The sequence below is a fragment of the Hyperolius riggenbachi genome, chromosome 4, assembly GCF_040937935.1.
Source record: "Hyperolius riggenbachi isolate aHypRig1 chromosome 4, aHypRig1.pri, whole genome shotgun sequence".
In the NCBI taxonomy this organism is placed as follows: Eukaryota; Metazoa; Chordata; class Amphibia; order Anura; family Hyperoliidae; genus Hyperolius; species Hyperolius riggenbachi.
Genome location: NC_090649.1, coordinates 424,332,095 through 424,342,679, shown reverse-complemented (window position 1 = coordinate 424,342,679; position 10,585 = coordinate 424,332,095). Strand labels below are relative to the sequence as shown.

General features: G+C 44.6%; 1 protein-coding gene across 1 annotated transcript; it reads left to right on the top strand.

Moving 5' to 3' along the window:
- Positions 1-2,522: 2,522 nt before the first annotated feature.
- Positions 2,523-4,644, top strand: LOC137570916 (RAC family serine/threonine-protein kinase homolog). The gene is made up of 3 exons (XM_068279618.1): positions 2,523-2,698; positions 2,790-2,918; positions 4,470-4,644. Exons 1-3 carry the CDS (start codon positions 2,537-2,539, stop codon positions 4,611-4,613), a joined length of 435 nt encoding a protein of 144 aa, XP_068135719.1. The 5' UTR covers positions 2,523-2,536; the 3' UTR covers positions 4,614-4,644.
- Positions 4,645-10,585: the final 5,941 nt, after the last annotated feature.

Sequence of the window (10,585 nt, the reverse complement as noted above, 5' to 3'; positions counted from 1 at the left end):
ACTTAGCACCCTGGTTAGCGCTTCTAAAGACTTTAGACGTGCTAAGTAGGTTAGCACCGCTTTGTGAATCAAGCCCCATGAAATCAAGTCAAGACAATTAAATAGGGTGTCATGAAACTCATTGCACAATTTAAACCTTCTGCTACTTTTTAAAAGTTTACATTAATTAGTATACAAATATTTTTTCTAATTTTGTTCACTTTTAAAATTATCCTTAAAAGGAACGGAGCACCAGGAAATTTTAAATTACTCCCCCCCCCCCCCCACCAACGGTTGGTTCATAGTGAAATATGCCATGAAGGGGAGGGGGAGGGGCGAGGGATGCAATGCTGCTCCTATGGACCCTGTACAATATGGGAATGCGTGATTTTCTCCACAGACAGACCGCATCTCCCAAATTTTGTAGCGCCTGAGTGTTGCATGAGCCACAATGCATGATGGGAGATGTATGATGTGGATGTAAGTACAGAGATTTTCTCTCATCCAAGGACTACATCTCCTGGTATACATTGCCGCACTTGCGAGACACTGCCATGAACTGCAAAATTTGGCAGATGCGGTTTCCTATAGTATAACCTGTCAGAAGAATCATGTTATAGATACACACATAATGAAATGAAAGCAGAGGAATCTAATGTGTTATGTCTTTCTTTCTCCAGCAGAAATCCCTCAGCTATCCACCAGTGACACAGATAGTGTCGAAGACAGTGACCTGCCCCCTCTGACACTTCAGAGCTTCACCCTACACCGTTATCTTGGAGTAGGATCTTTCGGCAATGTGGTCCTGGTTTCACACCCGGCCAGTGACCAGAAAATGGCACTAAAAGTGGTGAGAAAAGCAAGGGAGCTGAAATGCAGCAACCCCACCGTGGAGCGCAACATCCTGAAAATGGTTGGTAACAACCGTTTCATGGCTCACGCCTTTGCTGCGTTCCAATCAGAGGTAAGTATCCTGACCCCATCAACTCAGCTTGTCGGAGAGTTAGGCGTAAAAAGCTCAACTACTGTTCAACGACACTTTAAGCTAAAAAAAACAGATATTTACCTAAGAGGAGAGAGGCCTCCGCACGTCCTCCTCCAGACACTGCGACTGCCCGGGACCCTCCTGAAGATCATGATCATGCTCCTCTTCATGCACGGCCATGCTGCAACCACGCAACTACGGCCACACCTGCTTAGTAGCATTGAGCCACTCGTGTACTTGCGCAGGCGCAGTATGGCTACATTCCTGCATGAAAAGGAGCATGATCCTGATTAGAAGTCTGACAAGCTCTTGTCAGATTTCTTCTGAAGGCTCCATGCACTGCAACAGTGGGGGCCAGGAGGACATATGAAGCCTCTGCAGGATTCAGAGGCTTCCTTCCTCTTAGGAAGTGTCTGTTTTTAACCTTAGCTTTGCCTAAGGTACACTTCAGTACAAGTGACACCATGCTCTCCTGCAACCTGTTGCTATGACAAGGGAATGCGGTTTGGAAGAAGATAATTGGCGGTAAGATTTGAAGCCTGTGATGACCATTTTATGGACTCACAGGAAGAAAAATGCCTGTACTGTAACTGGTATTGTTCTCTCTCCTCTACAGGACTACATATTCTATCTAATGGAGTACCTCAACGGTGGAAACCTAAAACGACTCATGCAGAGCCACTCTCTGCAAGGAGAGGCGGGCAAATTTGTGGCTGCAGAGATCCTCTGTGGCCTGCAGTTCCTGCACAGCAAGGGCATCGTGCACAGGTAACACATGGCTGTCTTATGGAATTATGGTTCTCTAGCTGCTAATAGCTCTTACTCACATCTCACTCTCTTTCTCTTCACAGGGATCTGAAACCAGAGAATGTACTTATGGACAATAATGGGCACATCAGAATTACCGATTTTGGCTGCTCTGTAACGGGTGTGTTCGGATCCCAGATGGCGAATGGATGTGCTGGGAGTTACTTCTACATGGCCCCTGAGGTAAGGAATGAACATTTCTATCTGCAGAATGGATTTCAAGTCAAGTGAAGAAAGGTTAGAATTTCTGTCAAGTCTTCATTTTATATGTGTCTTGGTTAACTAGAGACCCGCTCACTTCTAGGACTCAAACAGAATTAAAAGCCTGACAGATGCTCTAACCATTTGACTGTCTATACAAGGCTAAATAGATTGTCCTCGAGATGATCAGTGTAAGTAGAGTTCAGCAGGAGCAGTGAGACTCTGTAAAGCGGGCATTGTAGAGTCTAGAACTCTTGCAGAATGATCTTTGTATTTTGGCTGTGTTTGCTGTTTGTGGGGATGGCCATGCCTAGGAGAACTCAAGGAGAAGCATGTGATAGATTTGTAAGGCTCTGGTTTGCTGGTCATGATCATGCGTTAAACCAGGAAGTCATCACAGCAAATCAGAACGTTACAAATCTATCACCTGATCAAACTGATCACATGCTTCTCCATGAGTTCTGCTAGGCAGGGCCATCCCTAGCGTTGTCATCATAACTGTGCACAATGCACTTACCCTTCTTCCTCTCTCCACAGGTCATGAAGAGAGACTCGCACAACGGCATGGCGGACCTTTTCTCTTATGGCATCTTAGTCTTTGAGATGTTTTTTGGACGCCACCCATTTCGGTTCAGAACCAAAGAAGAGCTGATCAAGGCCGTGTGCAGCTCCAAACCCAGCTTCCCAGCAGATGCCGATCCAGATCTAGTAGACTTACTAAAACGAGTAAGTAAATAGATTTGTTTTATTTAGATTATACAAGGAAAAGGTTGTGTTATATTTCTGACACTAATGCTCTATTTCTTTTCCTCCTCAGCTCCTATGCACAGACCCTGTCAAGCGTCAGGCGCGTGTGCGTGACCTCCGTGGCCACCCCTTCTTCAGGCAAATCAACTGGAAGGAGATGGAGGCAGGAGTCACCCCCTCTCCAGTTGTGGTGAAGCATGTAAGTACACGAATACCCCAGCAGTAATACTGCTGTAATTATTATACACTTCTATAGAGCTGACATTTTCTGCAGCACTTTACTGAGAACATCAAACAATTCATGGAATTAAAGCTGCCCATACATGAATCGACTTTCCATCTAGCTATTATGTGATTGACTTTATTGGGCGATCAACAATGTGTTTAATCAAAAGTTGATTAAATAGAGGCCCACACACATTGCAAGCAAGATCCTAAGTGATTATCCTTCACAAATCAATCAGAAGGATGTCTGTGCCTCCAGGCTCCGAATCCAAAAATCGATTCTGTGTCAATCAAAATCATGAGAACTGTTGCCAATTCCTTTAGGATTAACCAATATTTTCCATCCTGCCCAATCGAGTAAATTGGTGGATTTGATTACATTTTGGCCAATCTTCTTGGCTCAAGCAGAATAAAAAATAAGCAATTCTCCACAGTTCAGATAAAATGTCAAATGGAATGGTCAATCAAGCAGAAGCATTGAGTAATATATGAGCGCCTTAAAGTGAATATATTACTTTCTACCGATCTTCTTCTGTATAATGTTATAATTATCTTTAATCTAAATCTCTCCTGGGGTGACAATTCTGAGTAGGAAACCAATGAACTTATCAGTATGTTTTTGAGATGTGGGAGGAAACTGGAATGTCCAGAGGAAACCCACAAATACTCCATGTGGTGGGTAGGGATGTTCTTGCCTAGGAAGAAATCATGGAGAAGCATGCGATCAGTTTGATCAGCTGGCAGCTTTGTAAAGCTCTGATTTGCTGGTCATGATCATGTGTTAAACCAGGAAGTCATCACACCAAAGCAGAACCTTACAAATCTATCAGGTGATCAAACTGATCACATGCTTCTCCGTAAGTTCTCCTAGGCAGAAGCAGAGCCATCCCTAGTGGTGGGAAATTGTAGTGAGCTAGAAAAGAATTTGCCAATGACCGTGTTAATGTGTTTTTGTCTTTGCAGCTCCCAGAGACAATTCTGAGTAGGAAACCAATGAACTTATCACATGCTTCTCCGTAAGTTCTCCTAGGCAGAAGCAGAGCCATCCCTAGGGGTGGGAAATTGTAGTGAGCTAGAAAAGAATTTGCCAATGACCGTGTTAATGTGTTTTTGTCTTTGCAGCTCCGAGAGACTGGGGTAACAATTCTGAGTAGGAAACCAATGAACTTATCAGTATGTTTTTGAGATGTGGGAGGAAACTGGAATGTCCAGAGGAAACCCACAAATACTCCATGTGGTGGGTAGGGATGTTCTTGCCTAGGAAGAAATCATGGAGAAGCATGCGATCAGTTTGATCAGCTGGCGGCTTTGTAAAGCTCTGATTTGCTGGTCATGATCATGTGTTAAACCAGGAAGTCATCACACCAAAGCAGAACCTTACAAATCTATCAGGTGATCAAACTGATCACATGCTTCTCCGTAAGTTCTCCTAGGCAGAAGCAGAGCCATCCCTAGTGGTGGGAAATTGTAGTGAGCTAGAAAAGAATTTGCCAATGACCGTGTTAATGTGTTTTTCTCTTTGCAGCTCCCAGAGACGCCAAACAGCATCGATATAGATGAGCTTGTGCCGCCCACAGATGCCAGGAGATGCCTCTCAGAACAGCAGCAAAAGCTGTTCAGCGGCTTCAACTTTGTCAGCCGCAGATGGAGGGACATGCAGAAGCAATAAAAGTTTCCCAGATCCATCTACCACACAGAGAAGGACGTTATGTTATATTTAAGCAAAAATATACAAAAAATAAAAGGTTCCAGAAACCAAGTGTGTAGTGAGAAGTGTCATTGCTGCCATGTCATAGTAGTAGTGTTGTGTCATGTTATCCATCAGGAGAAGCAGAAATAGGAGGAATGCTAAAAGGCGGCCCTTCTAAAGGGTCTCCCCACCCAGAACTTGATGTCTCCGGTAAACTCTACCTGGTAGAAAAATTCCATATTCCAAATGTGGCCTTACTAGAGAGTTAAACAGGGGCAATATTATGCTAGCATCTCAAGTTTTTATTTCCCTTTTAATGCATCCCAAAATTTTGTTAGCTTTAGCTGCAGTGGCTTGGCATTGAGTGTGATTAATTAACTTGTTGTCGATGAGTACTCCTAAGTCCTTTTTCAAGTTTGATGTCCCCAACTGTATCCCATTTATTTTGTATGGTGCTAGACCATTGGTACGACCAAAATGCATGACTTTACATTTTTCAACATTGAATTTCATCTGCCGTGTATGTGCCCATATAGCCATCCTATCCAGATCCTGTTGCAATATGACACTATCTTCCAGAGAGTTGATGATTCTGCACAATTTTGTATCATCTGCAAAAATAGCAACATTGCTCACTACTGAATCTACTAGGTCATTAATAAATAAATTGAAGAGCACTGGACCCAGTACAGACCCCTGTGGGACCCCACTGCTAACAGTCTCCCATTTTGAGTATGATCCATTGACCACAACTCTTTGTTTTCTGTCCATTAGACAGTTTCCTATCCATGCACACAGACTCTCCCCCAGTCCTTGCATCCTCAACTTTTGCACCAGACTTTTGTGGGGAACAGTGTCGACTGCCTTTGCAAAGTCCAAGTATATCACATGTACAGCATTCCCAATATCCACATTAGCGTTCACTACCTCATAAAAGCCAAGCATGTTAGTCAAACAGGACCTGTCTTTAGTAAACCCATGTTGATGCTGAGAAATAAGATTATTTTCTACTATGTAGTCATGTATAGTATCTCTTAGTAACCCCTCAAATAGTTTGCATACAACTGATATTAAGCTTACAGGTCTATAATTTCCTGGATCTGATTTTTTGCCCTTCTTAACTAATGGGAAAACGTGGGCTGTACACCAATCCACTGAGACTCTGCCAGTTGAAAGAGAGTCACAAAAGATAAGATAAAGGGGTTTATCTATGACTGAACTTAATTCCCTTAGGACCCGTGGATGCATGCCATCCGGGCCAGGTGCCTTGTCTATTTTTAATTTATTTAGCCCTGCCTTTACTTCTTCCTGCGCTAAGTATGTAATATTACAGTTGGAAGATTGAGACTCTTCTGCCTCTGTAATTTGCAACAGAGATGTCTCCATTGTGAAGACAGAAGCAAAGAAAGCATTTAATAACTCTGCCTTAACCCCCCCCCCCCCCCCCCATCCTTTAGGAGTCCAATACAGTCCACCTTTCTTTTTTTGGAGTTGATGTACTTGTAAAACTTTTTTGAGTTAGATTTGATATCCCTAGCGTTTTGATTTTCAGCTTCAATCTTTGCCAGCCTAATTTATTTTTTACAATTTTTATTGCGCTCCTTATAAATGTTTAACGCAACCTCGGTCCCCTCCTGTTTTAGGACCTCTCTAACCTTTCTTTTCATCCATAGAGGTATTTTTTTATTCCTAGATATTTTGTTTCCATATGGGATATACATACTACAATATTGATTGAAAGTAAGTTTAAAAGCTTGCCATTTCCCTTCAGTGTCCTCCCCTTGTAGTACATTATCCCAGGTCACCAAACTTGCCTGTTTTTTTCTTTCTGTCCTAGATGAATTGTAAATGCCTCTGCAAGTGTCTGTCTGCATGGTGGATTTCACGGCTTGGTTCGCACTGCCTCCCAATTATTACTGGTATCCAATCAATCTCTAACCACTACAGCAAAATACAATCCGCTGGATCACAGCACTGTGGAAACATCACCCTTTATTTGGAAGCCTGGTTCACACCAACTCTCTGCAGTGATTGCTGGTTATTCAGCATAGGGCTGTTAGAAATTTCATTAGGTGCATGTGCGGCCCTGGAGAAGCAGTTTGATTGGTTGCAACCTATATTAACATTCCAGTCTTTATATCCAGATTCCTAGACAAGTCACGTGATCTTGTATTACATGATTAGGATTTAGTGGGCATTCTCTAAGCGGTTCTGGGGTTTTTGTGGAGGGTTGAGAGGCAGGACTGTGGATACAATGATATGTGCTACATAGTTTTTAGTGCTATTTTAAGTACTCAAGCCTCTCACTAGATTCATACGTCGATATTTGGAACATTGTAAGTGCACTTTCTTTTAAATTATTAATAAAACGGAATTACGCTATGTTGAGCCTTGTTTGAGTCTGGTCTGTGCTAGGTCAGCATATGGATCTGGTGAGAGGCTTGAGTACTTACTTGGTGAATGCACACTGGGTGCTATAGCTACGACCTGGGGAGCACTGGTGGCATTACATGTCAAATGATTATACAGTATTACACTATTGCTGTACACCTCTTTTTTTGCATATGTGGAACACTGAAGACTTTGGTAGGCCAAGTGCAGGACATGTGATACCTGGCAAGGCCACAAACGTGTTTGCTGATCTTATCTGGTCAGCCATCTGATCTGGTGAGCGTATATCATTATTGTATGAAGGATTTATGAAGAGTATCCTATCTAAAGGAGCCTGAAGGGACTCTGAGAATACTGTATATTGAAGACTTTTATTTTGGTTCTATGTGGATTTTATAATTTTTATGGATGGAACTATCTCTCCCATAGTGTGAAACATGCCCTCCGATGTGATTGTAGTGTGAACCACTAACCCCCCCCCCCCCCTTTTTTCTATCTGGCTGTTGTTGAGCACCCTGCTTATTCTGTAAATCTATTAATTGTATAAGTGAAGCACACACTTTAGTGGCACGTGGCAATCCAACCAGGATGGCGAACTACATAAGAACTGTATATTTATCTTTGCTTTAGAGTGTTTTGAGAAGCGCACGGTCCCCCCTTGGGTTTTATAAAGGATCAACATGATAGCCAGGCAACTGGTATTGCTTAAAAATAAATAAATATGGCCGCCTCCACATACCTCGCACTACTGTTTTTCCTTTAACCACCCTGGCGTTCTATTAAGATCGCCAGGGCGGCTGCGGGAGGGATTTTTTTAAATTAAAAAAAAACTATTTCATGCAGCCAACTGAAAGTTGGCTGCATGAAAGCCCACTAGAGGGCGCTCCGGAGGCGTTCTTCCGAGCGACCTTCCTTGTTTTGCTTACATCGTCGCCATAGCGACGAGCGGAGTGACGTCATGGACGTCAGCCGACGTCCTGACGTCAGCCGCCTCCGATCCAGCCCTTAGCGCTGGCCGGAACTTTTTGTTCCGGCTACGCTGGGCTCAGGCGGCTGGGGGGACCCTCTTTCGCCGCTGCTCGCGGCGGATCGCCGCAGAGCGGCGGCGATCAGGCAGCACATGCGGCGGGCAAAGTGCCGGCTGCGTGTGCTGCTCTTTATTTGATGAAAATCGGCCCAGCAGGGCCTGAGCGGCAGCCTCCGGCGGTGATGGACGAGCTGAGCTCGTCCATACCGCCCGGCTGGTTAAACAAGACGAGAGTTGTGCCCTTTTCAGCCACCCCAAGTCTGATGTATGAGGGGAACTTATCGCAGAATTTCCATCCTGATATTAACTGGATAAGACTCATCTTATTAGAGTTACAGACAAATACGCAGCTGTGGTCCAGGTATGGCTCATGGGGTCTGTCACAGGTATATTATGAGCCACAACGGCCATGACCAGATCTCACACAAACCAGAGCGGGCAGAGTCTTGCAGAGTGCCAGTCAGAAGGAATTAACACCACTGCGGTGGGAAGAGCTGTATACCAGAGAGGGTACTAAGTGGATTAGGACCCTCGTGATGTAAGTGTAACCTTTGTGAATTTGGCTGTTTCCATTGGAATAAAGTGGATATGCTTATGATACCCACTGAGAGTACCCCTCTTTGATCTCTTTGCACTGTGAGTGCTCACACAGATTGTGACAGTGTTACGGAGGGACCTCTGATGAGGACTGTGCTTATAATCCTAAATACCAGCGCTGTGGCATATTATTACATAAGATCTCACACAAGGACCACAAGGATCCTGTGACTTTTACTTCTCTGTCAATAACTGACAAGAAGTGCCACTGTGGGTGTGACAACAAGTACTGCAGAAAGCAGCCAATCACAAATACAGCTGCCAGCTATGGCAAGCATACACAAAGTCCAAAAGTCCATGTAAATATACCATAGTCTCTATTCCTATACACATGTCCACAAAAAATGTGAACAAACCATACAGTGCATGTAACACTTCATTATTCACACTGAAAAGGGGGGCATGGAGGCATAGATGGGGGCAGGATGGAAACCGAACACGGAGACAGGGCAAAGGGGGACAAGGAGCCATAGAAGGGGCCAAGGAGGACAGGGGACATGGGAAAAGGCTAAAGGGGGACAGGTTGGCATAGATGGGAACAGAAGGACATGGGAAAGGGCAGAGGGGGACAAGAGGCATAGACTGAGACAGGAGGACACCGGGCAGAGCAAAGGGGGACAAGAAGGCATAGGCAGGGGGAAAGGAGGATGCAGGATGACAGAAGAGACACAGGGGCCAGAGGAGACAGAAGGATACAAGGGGACGGAGGAGAACACAAGCAAAGGAGACACAGGAACAGAGGAGGACACAGGAGGGACAGAGAAGGACACAAGAGGTACAAGGGGGAAATAATTGTTTAACCTTCCAGGCGGGAAGCCCGAGCTGAGCTCGGGCCCCGCTGGGCCGATTTGCATAATTTTTTTTTGCTACACGGGATGCCGCTGAGCAGCGGCTATCATATAGCGAGACCTGGTCTTGCTACATGAAAAAAAAAAAAAAAAAAACACGGCTTTGCTGCCCCCTGGCGGATTTTGATGAACCGTCAGGAGGGTTAAAGTGAGAAGATCCACAAGACATCCCTGCACGATGGACCACAAGGTTGTTTTTTTATAACCCTGGTTTTTGTCCTTTAAACCTAGGTGTGTCTTATGGTCTGGAGCGTCTTATGGTCCAAAATATATGGTCATCTCTATTCCTATACACGTCTGCAGAAAATGTGTCCAAACTATACAGCGTATGTAACACTTCATTATTCAAACTTATTCCACACACATCAGCTGAAATGTGACATCAGGCTAAATAGAGCGCACTGACTGCTGTAACCATAGAAAAATCACAAAGCATGGCAGCTGACATATTATACAGTAGCTACAGATTCTCTAATCTGCAGCGCTGACAGTGTCATGTTCCATGCATTGCTAATGAGTGAGGCCACTGAGGACTCGGTCACACTTGGTGTCTGCCTGAGGGGGACACTACTCAGCATCACACCTGAAATGCCGCACACAGGCCTTTACACTGGCTTTCATGCTACTTGTTCACACCAGTTCCGAGCAATCTGGTGGGGAAGGGAAACAATGTCACACACTATTACGTGAACAAACCATGAGTAATTTTGGTGTCGCTTTAATGTTTCTTAAAGCTTCACATACAAAGTTATTGGAGTCACTGGTGATTGACCCTATTCCAACCTTATGTCGGACTATGTCCAACACTCGCCTTTTCCAGTATTGGCCCAGTGTCAGACAATAGTCCAATATAGGAAACATGGCTGCAGGTAGGTGGCTCTGTTGCCAGATAAAATCCGGTACAGCGTTAGTCTCTTAAGATCAGTTTTGGACTAAGCCTGACACTTTGATCACTGCCAGCTCCATCCAGAGCCGGGACAAGGTCCTCCAGCACCCAAGGCTGAGACACCAAAGTGCACCCCTCCATCCCTCCCACCCCAGCCGTCACACACTGATTGCTATTAGACTAAGAGGGCCACAGGGCCCAC